The sequence below is a fragment of the Mustela nivalis genome (assembly GCF_964662115.1).
Source record: "Mustela nivalis genome assembly, chromosome: 12".
Classification (NCBI taxonomy): domain Eukaryota; kingdom Metazoa; phylum Chordata; class Mammalia; order Carnivora; family Mustelidae; genus Mustela; species Mustela nivalis.
Genome location: NC_139031.1, coordinates 18964699 through 18980486, shown reverse-complemented (window position 1 = coordinate 18980486; position 15788 = coordinate 18964699). Strand labels below are relative to the sequence as shown.

Here is a 15788-nt window from a genome sequence, read left to right as displayed (position 1 = left end):
CATGAGAAAAGAAAAAAAGTTAATGAATGCTACTTTATCATTAGGGAGAAAAGATAAAAAGGTAACTAAAAAATGCATATGTAAAGTACCTTTTAAAATCAAGTCCATACCCAATTTTATACCTAAATACTTAAGATAGCACATTAACCTTTAAGAATGAGATCTGTGGCCCATCCTCAGAAGGACTTTCCCTATTGTCCCTAAAAAGAGAATTCACTAACAAAGATTAGAGGTCTGTTTAACTACAACTCAAACAATCTTTAAATTAAAAAAAAACCACACACACATTTAAAAAAAAAAATCAACATTAAAAGAACACTATTATCCATTACCATACAAATTGTACTACAGCAGAAAGTAATAACATTACACCTTAGGGTTTAATCATTTTATCAAATGCTTATAAACATGCACCAGGAAGGAGGTCAGAGCCCAGTGTGATCTTTCAACTAAACCTGTCACAACACCTTTTTTTGCTTCGCTAATTTGCACATGTGCTACTAACAGCGGTTACACAATAGAACTATTTATACTCTCAGGAAAATTCTGAATGATGTCTTCTTACCTATCGTGAGAACTGGCAGCAAAGGGAAAGTACAGGGCTATAGGTCATGGACACTTTGATCCATCAATTACAGAACATTCATTTAAACATTCCAAGGATTAACAGAGGCAGCAATTTAACATCACCTTCATAATCAAATGCAAGGTAAAGTCTGTGATTTAAATGCTTTCAAGGTACATATGAAGAAATGAAAACAGCTTAAACATGAGAAAAGTAGTACTCAAATTTGGACATGCCCATAATTTTATTACATAAAACTGAATGGTCTCTATGTTTCTGTTATTAATAGCAATTTCACATCACCTTCATAATCAAGGGCAGCCTATCTTAGGTAGTATGATTCCAAATGAAAATTCTATTACCGTTGCTTTCAATTTTCTCTTACTTCATAAAATTAAGTTGCAATAAGCTTTCAACAAAGGCTCTTTCCTTGTGTTTGAATTCTGCCAACATGGATACACCTTGTCCTTCCAAATACACTTCCAAGTATTCCAGAGGGCTAAGCAACAAATTATCTTCTGTGCAAAAAGTGATAAAGTTGTACTTGCATCTTGTCAAGAACAGTAACTTTAACAGTGTTCAAAACTTACTTGAACTTTGCTTCCACCTCTTCAGCAGCTTTCTGATACTGTTCAGTGGTGACTTTGTAGAACTCTGAGCTCTGTGGACAAAGATTGATAGTATAGTTTTCACTGTCCAAGAGGACAAAACGTGTGCAGGACTTAAAATTACAAACAATACGTAAAATCTCTGTTCAGCCATTCAAGCAAAAGGATAAAGACTTCTTGCATAAGTGACATAGATACTTCTAAAAATGCATGGAAAGGTATCCATTTAAATAATAGTGTACCTGCTGGCATACAAGTTATAATTAAAATAAACTTTCAGAGTTAAAATGCATCATTATTTGATCCCATGAGAAAATTCTTAACATATTTCGCCTATTATTCCAATGTTCTACCTAGGCTATTCAAGGTTTGTTTTTTGTTTTGTTTTGTTTTGTTTTTTTAAGCACAGTACTTTTGCCCTCAAGAAGGATTCTTTATGGAGGAGAATGAGTTCTATCTAGTGCCTCCCTATGACCACAAGAGCATCAACATTTATAACAAATTTGTCACTAAGAACAGAGGAAGGACTTAGGTGATTTCTACACCAAAAAAAGGAAAAACGTTCCCACTATTACATAACACACAAGCAACATAAATCAAGTTGCAATAGGAAAGTAATGCCTTTCCTGATGCAGGAAAATTTAAAACTGTCTGTTCTGGCTGGCTCCTTTGAAACCTGTTTTGCTGTAGGAGGTGGCCTAAATGACCCCAGCACCTTTAGACTCAATGAAATATCCTGCAAAATGTGTCCCAGTACAAAAGAACACTACACAATACAGTGGTCTATTGTGCACCTTCAATCCCTAATCACTCAGGTTTCACATGCATGACTTGAAGTAGTTTATTTTTTAATAAATCATTGTTGGTTGGGGAGAAAATGAAAATGAAATCCTCTTCACACCAGTGACCCCTTTGCATTTAACAATCTGGGTTGCCCAATGACAGTCACATCCAGGTTTGCTGGATGTAGATAAAATCAATAGGTATGTGATTAGACAGCAGACTCAGGGTGGCTGGAGCAGTGGACAGGTCACCATTTGAGATGATGAATGGCTCTCTATCAACCTAGAGTCCCCTACGATGCTAACATTTACTATAATCTTATTTGGGCTGCGATTTATCTTTCTTGCACCTGATCAATAAAGATGAACAGAACAGTTGTAAGGATCGATTGTAATTTTTTATCATTTTCAAGCACGAAGGTGCATTTCTGACATGAAGACAATATTCCAAGTGTACTGTTTCTGCAGTTTTTAAAATTACAATTTGAGTGACCAACTTCGTCAGTCTGTATGTGGAGAGGTTTTAATTCAACTGTAGGTCTCGTGCTATCCAAAAGGCCATTTGTCTTCCCAGATATTTCAACTTGAAGTTGTGTCACACCTTCCTTCCAGTTTTACTTATAAGATTTTTCTTTTTGTTAAAATACATACCAGTCACAACATGCTCTTTTGCAATGTTTGCTTTAAGCTTTTTCATGAACCCTTTTAACCAAGAGGGCAGTAAAAAAGCTAGTTAATCCACAGTAACACTGATGAGAAACTCCCCCTAATACTATGATAAACTCTCAAGTGGGCACTGTGTTACTGAATCACCTATTAGAATTCTGGTGAAGCAGTAACATCTTGATTAATACTTTCAATTATTTTAAGCACTGAAACTGTAATGTCCAGACAGAGCCAGGACCAGGTTGAAAGATCTGCTTTCTGGTTCTATTTTGTAGCCTTGAGCAAGTCCATCAGACTCCCTCGGCTTCCATTCCACTGTTCCTAACCTATAAAATAGGGATGATATCAGCCCTGCCTATCTCTGCCAAAGCGGCTACAGAAATCCAACAAGATGGGCACCATAGCTGTGAAACCTGTTAAGTGTTTTTGCAGAGTAAGATCATAAGATCAACACTGTACGAATACCCAGTATTTATTCATTCTCCTGCTGGCAAGCATAATGAGAATAAAATAATTTTGGAGGAAAAAACCAATTTCGGCAAAACTAATTCTGGGTACAAATTCAAAATGATCTAAGGCAAACAGTAAGCTTTCTAACAAGAATGATGCCCTACTATACGTTAGTGAGCTCCCCTCGGTTTTGTAACGCCAAATGCAGGTAAAATTATTACTAATTTTGTCGAAGTTTCCCTAGGATGTTAAACACACACACACACACACAGAGAGAGAGAGAGAGAGAGAGAGAATGTACCTGTGCTGTCGCAATCTCAGCTTTTAACTTCACAGGTTAAAGTTTCAGGTTTTATTTATGCCCCTAACTTCCACCTCAGTGCCCAGATTCCCCACACTGTATGAATCTTTCTAACAAAGAAAAAGCCCCAGGAGGCAACACCATATAACAACTAAGGGGAATAAACATAAATATGGCCAAGATCTATACATAGACAGTGTTTAATTCACTTAAGTGTTTACTTATTCATTCAACAAAATTAGATACTTATTATCCCAATAATGTTCACTTTGGGGAAACAGATCATCAAGAAGCTTTCCGTCCGAATAAGAGAAAAGAAAAACACTAGTAAGGAAAGGTCACAAATAATTGAGTTAAAAGTTGTAGATAGTGTTACTGGAGTTCAGAAAGAGTACAGATCAATTTTGGTTTCAGAAGATACTTGTAAAAAGTGAACCACCATAAAAAACAAAAACAAAAACAAAACAGAACAAAAAAACCCCAACACTCTCAACATGCTTGCCGGCAGGAGCATGAATAAGTACTGGGTATTCATACAGTGGAGAACTCCACAGTGATGAAAAAGAATGAATTAGCCATACACGTGGAGGAAAAAAAAACCCAAAAAACAAAAGCAAGTTCTAGATATGATATCATAGAGTGTAATTTACGTCAAGTTTGGAAAAGTGCAAAATAATGAAACAGGATTATTAAATGGTAAATTCCATTGATTATCTCCAAGTGGTAGCAGTTTGGTGGTAGTAGTAGGAGATGAGGGGCAGAATAACACAAATAAAGAAAACAGGCAGCTTCACTACCTTCCTACATTTCTTCAAATGAAGTGTTCTAAAAGGTGTACACAGCTATTTATTACACTAGTTATATTTTGTATTATATACAAAAATTGTATTACTCTCCTCCCTCTCTCCAAAGGAGCTAATTAACAACAACAGATTATTTAATATAGCCAGAACAGAAAAATATGTGTAGGGGCATACATGCTGAAGACGTTGGCTACGTCAAGATTTGGTAACGCTAAGCTAAAGCAGAATGTCCACACATTACCAAATAAAAGTACTTTTTCAATTTCTATTGTGAAATAATTTTGGATTTATGGAAAAGGGGCAAAAATAGTGCCAAGTTTCTAGGGCACCTGCCTGGCTCAGTTGGTTAAGTGTCCAACTCTTGACTTCAGCTCAGGTCGTGATACCAGGGTTGTGAGATCGAGCCCCGTGGTGGGCTCCAGGCTCAGCTCTGAGTAGGCTTGAGATTCTCTCCCTCTTCCTCTGCCCCTCTCCCTGCTCATACTCTCTCAAATAAATAAATAAAGTCTCCAAAACAAACAAACCAAAAAAGTGAATAGTTTCAGTCTATCTTCACCCTCCTTCCTCTCAAGTCATCTTAGATCATCATAGTATAATCATCAAAACGAGTAAGTTAACAATTCTACAATACATTACTAGTAAATAGTAGTGACTAAATTGCAGACTTCATTTGGATTTCTCCAGTTTCTCTACAATGTTCTTTTTCTATTTCAGGACCCAATCCTGCCTGTCGTACTGCATTTAATTGTCACAGCTCCTCAGTCTCCTCTTGTCTGTGACAGTTCCTCAGCCTCCCCTCGTCTTTCATGACACCTTGACACTCCTGAGGAACACCCGTTGGAAATTTTGTAGAATAACTGGTACTTTGGGCTTGTCTGATGTTTTCTCGTAATTAGACTACATTATTATGCATTATGGAGACACATACCATGGGACCAATGGGTCCTTCTCCAAACTGGACCCCAAACTACTCCCAGACTCTGGCTTCACAGCTGCCTACCAATGCTACAATGTTTCTACTCTGAATTGGTACTCACAGGTGGGAGACACACCCTAATTTTCTGCGAGGCTATTTGTGTTATCTCTGGTGTCTTGAGATGGTAGTAGGTTCATATAAGGCCCTTTTCTTGTTTATCAATTATAAATTACTGTTACTTTAAAGTCATTAATGTAACTAAGTTAGTTGTAATTTGGTCAACCCCATAGCCTGTAGTAGTGCACTTCCATCAATTGTATTTTCATCTGATCCTTTTTTAATAGCCAAATCTTGAGGCCTATATGGTCTGTGCTTCAAAGAAGTAACATCCACACTCCAATTTCCAAAGAAGGTAAAGAATATATATAACTATATATCTAAAATGGCCATACATATATATATATATATATATATATATATACCTACATCTCCCCTCCAAACTTTGTGAAAATACTTTCTAAGCCCTCATACTGTATGGGGAATGGTAGAAACCATCTGGTGAGATGACCCTCAAAAGAGAACCAAAAAGAAGAGGCAGAGAATGCTGCCCCAAATCTGACATTGTGGTAAAAGGAACATTGCTTTGTACATGGCCATACAGTTTTCTATAATGGTAAGGCCCTTTAACAACCTAAAAATAATTTTTTTTAAAAGATTTATTTATTTGAGAGACAGAGAGAAAGTGAGCAGGGGCAGGAAAGGGAGAGAGAGAGACACAATCTCAAGCAGACTCCCCACTGAGCACAGAGCCCAACACAGGGCTCAATCCCAGGACCCTGAGGTCGCGACGTGAGTTGAAATCCAGAGTCGCTAGGTCACTTAACTGCCTGAGTCACCCAGGTGCCCCTACGACCTAAAATTTAAAAATATCTTTCATTCACTTTGCAGTTTTCTGCTCTATTAACAGCAGGTAAAATATTTGACATGATTTGTCCAGTGGTTACATGAATTTGTGGCAGGTAAAGCTTATTTAAATCAAATATTAAAAGTCTATTATTTTCTTACTTTGAAAGAAGATTTTATTGTTTGACATGACCACTAAAACGTCTTCCACCAAGATTTCCTTTGAGAAGGTAGACCTTACCAATTCAAAATAGAATAATACTATCGTTTCAATGTTTTAGCACTATCAAAAATCTGATAAAGGCTTATCTTTTTTTTTCTTTTGTCAAAGATTTAGTGAAACAAGAGTTCCTAGGAGGTGAACTATCTCCAAAATAACAATACTAGATATGGGAGATGTGTCTGTCCCCTATATTAGAGGACAAGACACCACTGGAAATGACAGGCGTTTCCATTTTCTATATTAAAACATTTTCCAATCTAAGGCACTAGATACTAATTACTAAAAACACAGGCAACAGATTGAGTTGGCAAGACTGAATGCTCCACTGTACACAATTCTTTAATGTATTTAAGAAACGAATATATTGTTCACAGTACCCTATACTTCGGTGAGCGATTCACAGCAGAGCGGTGGTAAGAGCCTGTGCTTTCCTTCAGAGCCACACTAGAAATGACAGCTCTGTCCCAGTAAAACAACACATGTGACTCTACCCCAACAGTTCCCTCACATCCGTAAGATGGGGAGAGTAACAGAAGTGGCCTACTGAAAATCTCTGGGAGATTAAATATGGTCATTCGTGTAAAGTGCTTTGAAAAGTACCTGGGGCTATACATGGTAAGCATTATAGGAATGTTACCTCTTATCATTATAAATTATTTGAAGAGTAAAAAGAAAGAAAGAAAAGTATGTAGTGTTAGGTACCTTTTTTTCAAAAGCCATTTTTAATAAAAATTTAATCTTTAAAAAACAAAAATCTTTTCTTCCATTAAACCAATCATCACTGAACTTTGCTTATACAGCTTATCAGTTCTCTTTTTCTGTTCCTTAAGATAAACGGGAAATGTGAAGACCGTGGCTGGGCAGTACCAAGAACATTAATGACTATGGAAAAAAACTATTATTATATATATATATCTCTATATATAAATATAGATATAAATATAAATATATTTATATAGAGAGATATATATATATATAGAGAGAGAGAGAGATGGTGATAATAACCAGCCCACATCTAAAAAAAAAAATCACACCAATAATTTTTGACATTCTCACCAATGAAATCCAGTGACCCAAATTAAAATGTTAAAAGTACTTTTTAATGCCAGGACCTCCTAGGGCCTTAATTCTTACTACACATTGTGAATCTCCAAGATGAACAATACTGATTTCCCATGGAACCTGTTCATTTTGGAGCATCCTGAGAGAACGGAATCCCTCAAATGTCCCTGAGAAACACTGGATTAAGGACAAGCTGACAACCGCTATTTCAATCCTATACTTCTGTGCATGCAACTTTTCTCTTCTCAGAGTAACATTCCCTTACAGGTTACTTTTAAACCTAGTGTTCTATATAGCGGAAATTGGCAATATTGGAAAACAATGCCAATATGGCTGGAAATAGGGATGGCATCCCTTTCCTGAAGTGCTGATTAAAAAAAAAAAAAAAAAAAAGAGCCTGCTATTATCCTGAATTTTAAAGAGTCAATTGAGGGGCGCCTGGGTGGCTCAGTTGGTTAAGCATCTCCCTTTGGCTCAGGTCATGATCCCAGGGTCTTGTTCCCTGCTCAGCAGGGAGACTGCCTGTCCCTCTCCCTCTGCCTCTCCCCCGACCCCTGCCTGTGGTCTCTCTCTCTCAATTAAAAAAAAAAAGAAAAGAAAAGAAAAGAAAAGAAATTGAGATGAAGTCCTTAAAAAAACCTATTGCTGTACCTCTCCATTGTTCCCTCAGAGCCCTGTGGTGGACTACAAAACTGGCCACTGTTGTTTCCTCTTTTCTGTGTATATGCTTCTGGGTGACACAACCTTATAAGTTTCCCCCAACATGACTGGGTGGCGTTTCTCCACCCCTGCAATCCGGGCTGTGCTTCTGACTTGCTCTGGCCAACAGAATGTGACAGGAGCCACGACATGCCACTTGCAAACAGGAGCCTCTCTCTTGGAACCCTGACTAGGGCCACATCAAGCAGCCCAGGCTGAAGAAGGGGAGACTTTAAGTCACTCCACCTGAGGCTGCCCTAGGCCCGCCCAACTTCAACCAACTCAGCGTGCGTCAGGCCAGCCAAATCCAGAAGGAGCAGCCAGCTGGTGACCTGCAGATTCATGAGGTAAATTAATGGGGGGTGTTTTAACCTGTGAAGTTTGGGCTAGTCGGTTATACAGTAAAAGCTAACTGGTTTATGCCCTTCGTCTGCGTTCTCATGGTGCCACGTTTACCAAAGCACTTAGCACCCAGTACCAGCCATGTGTTCCGTGTGGTCTCTCTCACGAGCCCGAACGATCCTAAGACGCAAGTGTCTCATCCCACTCACCGCTACCCTTACAGCACTTGGCACAGTACGTGATGCACGAAACTTACTGAAATCACGTCAGAGTGTCACCATCCATTCTAAACTTCAGTCCAACGTGGACTTTTATTTAAAAGAGGCTGGCAGAGAGGTAAGTCCAAAGTAAATGAAATACTAAAACATGGACAAAATGGAAGACTACCACGTTTGTTACACGTCTCTTACACACACTGACCAACACTGCAGCCTGCTATGCCACAACAACAACAAAGAAAGGATGCGGACCTCACCTAGGATCACGTTCAAGTACGAAGAGAGCGCGGTTAACAGTTCACGGGACGCACGGCAGCTCACACAGAGGTAAGGGGCTTGTTTTCCTCACATCAGGAGAAGTCTGGGTGCTGAACACCCAGAGCTGATGTCGGTGCCGGGGATATGATCCAATACCGAGGCCCTCTCCTCTCTCTTCCTTCAAAGCCAGCCTCAGCACGGGCTGTGTCCCGAGTGGCCGGCAAGCTGGTCTAGCTAGTCTAGCTACTGCGGCTCCGTTCTCGTGCCCATGATCTCAGGAAGAAGAGGAGCTCCCTCCAGAGATCCGCGCTTCCAGCTCGGTGGCCAGAACCACAGACCATGCCCAGCCCTGGATGCAAGTGTTTTCGTTTTCTCACTTCTACAGCAAGAGAAAAGCCAGAGTTTGGAATTGGTGTTTATTGAGGCAATTTATCATACCGGCCACAGAGAACTGAACCGACAGCACAAAATGATGCGCAAAACAGTGTGGTTGATTTTAGATACAAGGATTCCAGTATTTCTTTCCAGCCACCCTTAAAATCCGAATTTGGGGTCTGGCGGGGGGTGGGGGCGGGATTTACCCATCTGGTATTCTAATATCCAAGAACCAAGTTTTTAGACAGTATAGGAAGGAAATGGGAATGCACAAGGGCGGGCATCATTCCCAATTTGGGGGGGGGGGCTGGCCGTGGCCCATGTTTTTCAATGTGTGATATTGCCATTTTCCATTTTCAGAAAGTCTCCCTTTAAAAGTGTATTTTAAAATGCACGTGCACAGACACACATTATTGCTACATTTGAAAAGTGTCTGTTTGCAAGTTCTAAATTAGATCAAAAGAAAACATGCACACATAGTATTCCGGCAGTATTTTCTCAGGTTCTGAATCTTATTTCTGTTCTAACTAATGCTCATACCTGCGGTAGACAGGAAACGAACAAATCAAAAAGGTCACAAGAAAACAAAAAAAAAATTTGTTAACTAGCTCTTGCCAGTTCTTCTACAAAATGCTTCTGATGATGATTTGGGCACAAGTGTATAATGCATCACACTGAGATATAATTTAAATTCTGGTAATCTTACAGGATTTCTCAGAGGCGAGTATCACCCCTCCTCACCGTCCATTCAAAGATTAAGGCAACTCTGCAGACATTTAGCGACAGTGAATGGGAGAAGCCCCAGGTTTGACCTTAGGTGTGAGCAGACTGGCTGAAGATACGGCTCTATTCTTTCAAAGATGATCTATAATTACCACTATTGTAGGTCTCTATCCCTCCACCACCCACCCAAACACGAGTGTTACTGCTTCCACTTCTTGTTTCAACACTTGTCCAGGAACTATGTTACAGGATGTGATAGCTAGATGAAGGTTAAGTACGTTTCCCCCAAGATGAAACTAAGCATTTGGGGGCGTGACTTAATGCTGCAAACGCAGTGTGGTTACAGTTCCAGGCAGAGAAGCCCTCGAAGTCACCCAGTGAATGGCTTTAGGTGGCCAAAGAGAGTTCATGCTTCCTCAACCCAACCTGTATTTTTATAGACTTATACAGAAGCAAAAGACTGAATGCAATATACCTAAATTTTTAGCACAACAATTTTAAGAACTATAGAAGTTTTAGAAATAAAAAAAAAAAAAAAACCACTAATGGTCTAAATTTAGTTTATCTAGTGGTTTCGGTATTTCTCCTGACAAACGTTCTATCAGAAAGCCGAATGGCTGATTTGAATTCTGCCTTCTCTGTGTTCCTGTAGATGCTGAAATCCGTTACAGGTGGGAAGAAGAGTAGGGAAAGGAATTTGATCATAATCAGTGAGAAAAGTGACCCTTGAATAAAGGACTTGGCATCTTCAAGACTCTTTCAATACTGGCACTTCTTAAACCCTGTGGCCTTGAGTCCACTGTCTCTACTCTCTCCTTTTATCCCTTTCCCTCCCGCTAACCTCCTGCTCCAGAAAATGCCTTTTAAATAAATACATGGCCTATTTAAATAGCTTGCAAACTGCCAACATTGGTTCAAATGCATGGTGTATCAGATTCAGTATTCTGTTTCTAAGAGGTACACCAAGGAATCGATTTGGTTATTTAAACTGGGTCTCACTTTTTAACATCTAAAAATGAGGACCTTATCTTTTGGGGTGATTGTATCAATGGGACATTGTAGGTTCAGCACTTGGCACAGAGCCTGGCTTTTCCTTATTCTCCACCAGAATACCATTCCCACCAACAACCCTTAGCCCCCTAGCGAATCCCATCAGAGCCCAGTCTCATGAAATTACCTACACGACTCTCCAACCTGAAAACTGAGCTTCAAGTGGAAGGAGTTAATGCTGGTTTTGTTTAAGCAATATACGCCTGAAGGGCTATCATGAGTAGGCCTGTGTTTCTGCTAATAACCTTTTGGGTACATATATATCTTAATTATTCTCTACCTTATTTTTTTTTTCCAAATTCATAACACTAGTGATCAATAATAAATTACTAACTTAGCAGTTTCTAACAAATCAGTTCTGATTATTAAGTCCTATGTAAAGGCAAATGAAGATTCCCTGCAAAAAAGCCTTTGAGAAATTAATCCCACCATTTTCCCCTCCTATTTAGATAATAAACCCCCTTTAAGCTAGATATATGATCAACCAAACTACAATTTCCAGGTTGCTTCTAATTAGGTTGGGCTGTAAGCAGAATTATATGGGAATTCCAAGTAGGCTGCTTAAAGAGAGCCAACCTCAGCTGGCAAAGAATCTTTTCAGCCCTTTTGTGCCTTTTCTCTTTTTTCCAGTCTGCGAGGTAGATGTGATGGCCGGAGCTCCAGCAGCCATCCTTCAATACAAACTGACCTTCAAAAGGGAGAACCCTGGGCCAGGAAGCTGGAGCAAAGCAATAGGTGCCCGGGGCTCTTATGACATTGAAGTCAACATGTCAGCCCTCGACTGCCCACCTCTCGACTTATTAAATAGGAAGAAAATAAACTTAAAACTGAAGCTACCATCTTCATGATACCAGAGTCACAATAATCCAGAATAGACCTTCCTTAAACCCTGCCAAGTTTGCTTTTTGTGCACCCCATGAACGACTTCAAATAAAGTAAAGAGGTACCAGGAGCACCTCTGTCCTTTGCAGTAATGCTCTGCTTCCACTTGTCAGGAAGCTGTTTCCATCTGCCTCTCTCTCCTTTTCTGACAAAGGACAGGAAGAACTGTAAAATTTTAAAGCCATGTTTACCTGGATTATCAAATATTACCGACTTAAAGAAGCCATATTTCATGAAAACACCACTATCTCCTAGGCACCTTGGCAAAGTTAATGAGTTAATGAGTCGTTCTCCTTCCGTCTTCACTGTTGCTCATGTAAAGCAACAGAGCTATTCAGGGCCGCTTCTGGCATTTTGAGTTTTATCCCAGGCACTTTAGAAACTTCACTAATTAAGAGTCTCAGGTTTTTCTTTCCTGATTTAGTTTTCTAATTAGAATAGAAACTGTAGATTCACTGACAGCCTTGCAAGTACATGAGCTATACTATGTATATAGGAGTTATCTTAGCTCATGCCTCAGTTTCTTCATCTGGGCAATTTAAATAAACAACTGCACCATTCACTTGGCACTCTACAATTCCTTCATCTGTTGTTCTCTTCATTCTACAAATACTGAAGGTCCATGCCAGACACGAGGCCAGGAATCTGGAGTATAATGGAGAGTAAACAGGGGGCTGGCCCAGCTTCTCGGAAGCGTATGACATACGGGAGGAGACAAGACACAAATTCACAAATCACACCAATAAATGTATAATTACAGGGAACTACAGTGCCACAGGATCACTATATAGAACTTCTTTTATTTCTAGGAAGTAGTTTTTCTAACGAGTCTCTAAAGCCCTATTTTTTCTCCTAAAAGAGCTAACTAGCTATCACCCCTCATCGGCAGTTCTTAAGTTAGTTATTTCCTTTTCATTTCTCTCGCTACTTTTGTCAGATGATTCAAGGTTCAGAGCAGAATTCTCTCCACCTGTAAAACTTTCTTCTAACCCCTTTAGAAATAAGGAAAATCTACTTGTACTGATATGATATGGAGGTCCACATAGCAGGAAAAAACAGAAAGTTGTAAAATAATTTGAACAGTGTATTTTCTAAGCTAGTGGTGTATATTCATGTACACACACAAATCTTGAAATATTCTGGAAGGACTGTTTGCCACCCCTGCCAAGAGGACACGAGGAGGAGATACTTTTCCTTATTTAATAGTCTTCTGTAACAACTTAAAATTTTTCCGTGGGATTGTATCATCTTATAATAAAATTAACCATGCTGCAATTTCCAACAGGCGTTATACCTAAATTTATATCATACCAGAAAAGGAACTGATGTAGATACTTTCGGCAAAGTGACTCCCTGACGCCTTCTTGCCTTTAACCATGCTTACAGAGAGACTTCCCATTTACCCTACACAGAAGCTATGCATTTTTCTATTATCCTTTTCTATAATAATGTCGATAAAAAGTCTCAAAATCTTCTACTATTTGTACTTCTTCTGTTAGAAAACCATACCCCCTTTCCAACTCATCCTTTAGTCTATATTACACACCTACGACTCACCTTTTAGACTTCTGAATTATACACCTGAGACCTTCCTACTTCCAACATGGTTGTGTGTTTCATTGTTTCTTCAACAACGGTGAGACAAGGCGATTTCACAGTTCTCAGACGGGTTATCATGAGACTTTACCATGATGTCTTGCAAGCCTCCACAAAGAGGCTTTTTAAAATTACCACGTGTTTCCAGCACAGGAACCTCCAGTGCTCTTGCCGACTGGGGAGCAGGACACGGTCCGCTCGCCAGGTTGTAAGTCCTGTGAAGGGCTCACAGAGGGAAGGCTACAGGCACACTGAACAGCATACCCACTGGACAACTCTCTCTAGAAGGCGCCAACACATCTCAGGTACACGCTCGATTTTACCCTAACTGGTCTCACATTGCCTCCTGTGGAAAGGAACTCTAGAAACCGAACTCTCCTGTACCTGTTCAGCACATGCACTGGCGCGCACGCATGCTCAGTGTCCTCCTGAAAACCATGGGCTGAGAAGAAAGCTGGAAACATTAACCCTTGTGGCAGAGAAGCAGGCAAACACGAGTTCCTTCACCATCAACTCTGCTGTGTTCTTTACTCATTCACAATTTTGTATTTGTGGTCTGAAGAATGGACAAGACACGCTCCCTGTGATGTAACTGCTGTCCGCATTTCACCTTCTCTTCTAGCCCGCTGACAGGCCAACCTACAATTCATACAAAAGGGCTTATTTTTCTATAACAAGCCAAGCCCCCAGGGGTGGGCCCTGCAGATGGGAGGGTGAAAACCTCTTTAAAGGCTAGTGGAGAGAGAAACAGAAACTCACTCGCTACACTAAGCACAGCTGTAACTGCCTTTGGTTCCATAAGCCTTTTCGGCCTCCAAGAGTTCCTCATCACAGTGCGAATGCCACGGGAGGAGGGAGGCAAGCATCCAACCCCGTGCTCCTAAAACATGTAAGGTCCACGCTACCCATCGCAAATAGGATTATACTGATCATACAATCGTACAACAGAACACAAATTTTAAAGATTCTCACACAGATCAGAAGACCTTCTGAGATTATTTCCTTGAATCCCGGTTGAGAAACTCTGAGCTAACCCATTTACTACCCTTTGGCTTATTATAAGGTGACTTCCTCCGAGGGACTCCTAATCAAACAGGTGGGGGGCAACGCTAATGCTTCCCAAGGCAAAAGAGAAGCATGGAGACTCAAGACTAAATCCCCAGGAGGAAGGAGAAGGGTCAGGAAACCAAGGGGTCCTGACACAACAGGCTGGAGAGGCCAAAACCGAGCCTGCCATCTTCCCACTTTCGCCTAGAACCTGAATTTTTAAAATATGATAGAGGCCAACACCAGTAACTCACTAAGATCCAGAAAATCTCTTTAAGAACTTTCCTGAAAACTAAGCAAACCTTCGAGGCTGCTCTCACAGACATGACAGTGTTGGCCTCTGCTCCTCTGGCACCAGCTGACCAGCAACCCCAAAGTGAATATAATCTTTGCTAGAGGTCATACCCTTCCAACACTACATGAAAATCAGCAGTTTACATAAAAGGGAGAGTGCCGCACGCATGCTCAGAATCCCAGGCTGAGCACATCTTAAGCAAGAGAAGATTCCTCAGCGGAGTTATGCCTAAAACCTTACATGAGAGTGCCCCCGAGACGCACATATGGCAAAGCACCCCACAGCTTCAAAGGTTAATTTCATCATCATGCTTAGAAAGCTGCCTGTCACCTTTGAGATCTACTCACGAAGGAGCTAAGGTGCTCCCTCTGATGTGACATCTCATACCTGTATTCAATAGTCAGGGTGTGGTGCAGGTAAGGGGCAGAGGATTACTATCCACAGCCATTTCTCATTTGTGGAGCTACTTTTGTCCCTGGCATTGTACGCTATCAGAAGCCTAGTTTAAAAACTAGGTAAAACCCAACCAAAGCCAACATTTCAAAAATAATTTTATTATTTTCTAAAAAAATTTTTTCACCTAGGAGAAAATGCCATTCTTTCAAGATCTCCTCATTGAAAAAAAGCTCTAGAGTACAGGTATTTGCCACATACATTCCCCTGAAAGTGGCATCTGATAGGGTACAGGAAAATTTGTGAGATGAGATTGGTTAAATCATTTCACGTTATTCTTATGAAGTTGGCTGGGTTTTTTGGTTTGCTTTTTGTTTTGTTTATACAGATGTGGGATGCTGACAAGCATATGAAGTCATGGGCTCCCCTCATCATTTGCTAGTACAAGTATAAACCGGTACAATTTATAGCAACATGTCTCAAAGGACTTTGACTCAGCTTCATTTCTAGAAGTATCTGAAGAAATCATGGGTATGTATATAAATCTAGCTAATTTTTTTTTCATCCCAGAACTTATAATAGTGAAAAATGAAAAGCAACTTAAACATTCAACCAGAGAGGACAGCTCGGA

At 40.0% G+C, this 15788-nt stretch overlaps 1 protein-coding gene across 4 annotated transcripts in view; it reads right to left on the bottom strand.

Annotated features, from left to right (window-relative positions):
* Window positions 1–15788, bottom strand: part of CHCHD3 (coiled-coil-helix-coiled-coil-helix domain containing 3) — a 276050-nt gene that overhangs the window by 52841 nt on the left and 207421 nt on the right. For all 4 annotated transcript variants that reach the window (XM_082693989.1, XM_082693987.1, XM_082693988.1 and 1 more), the window contains one exon: window positions 1156–1226. In XM_082693989.1, coding sequence (XP_082550115.1) covers window positions 1156–1226 — 71 coding nt within the window. The remainder of the gene's footprint in view (window positions 1–1155; window positions 1227–15788) is intronic.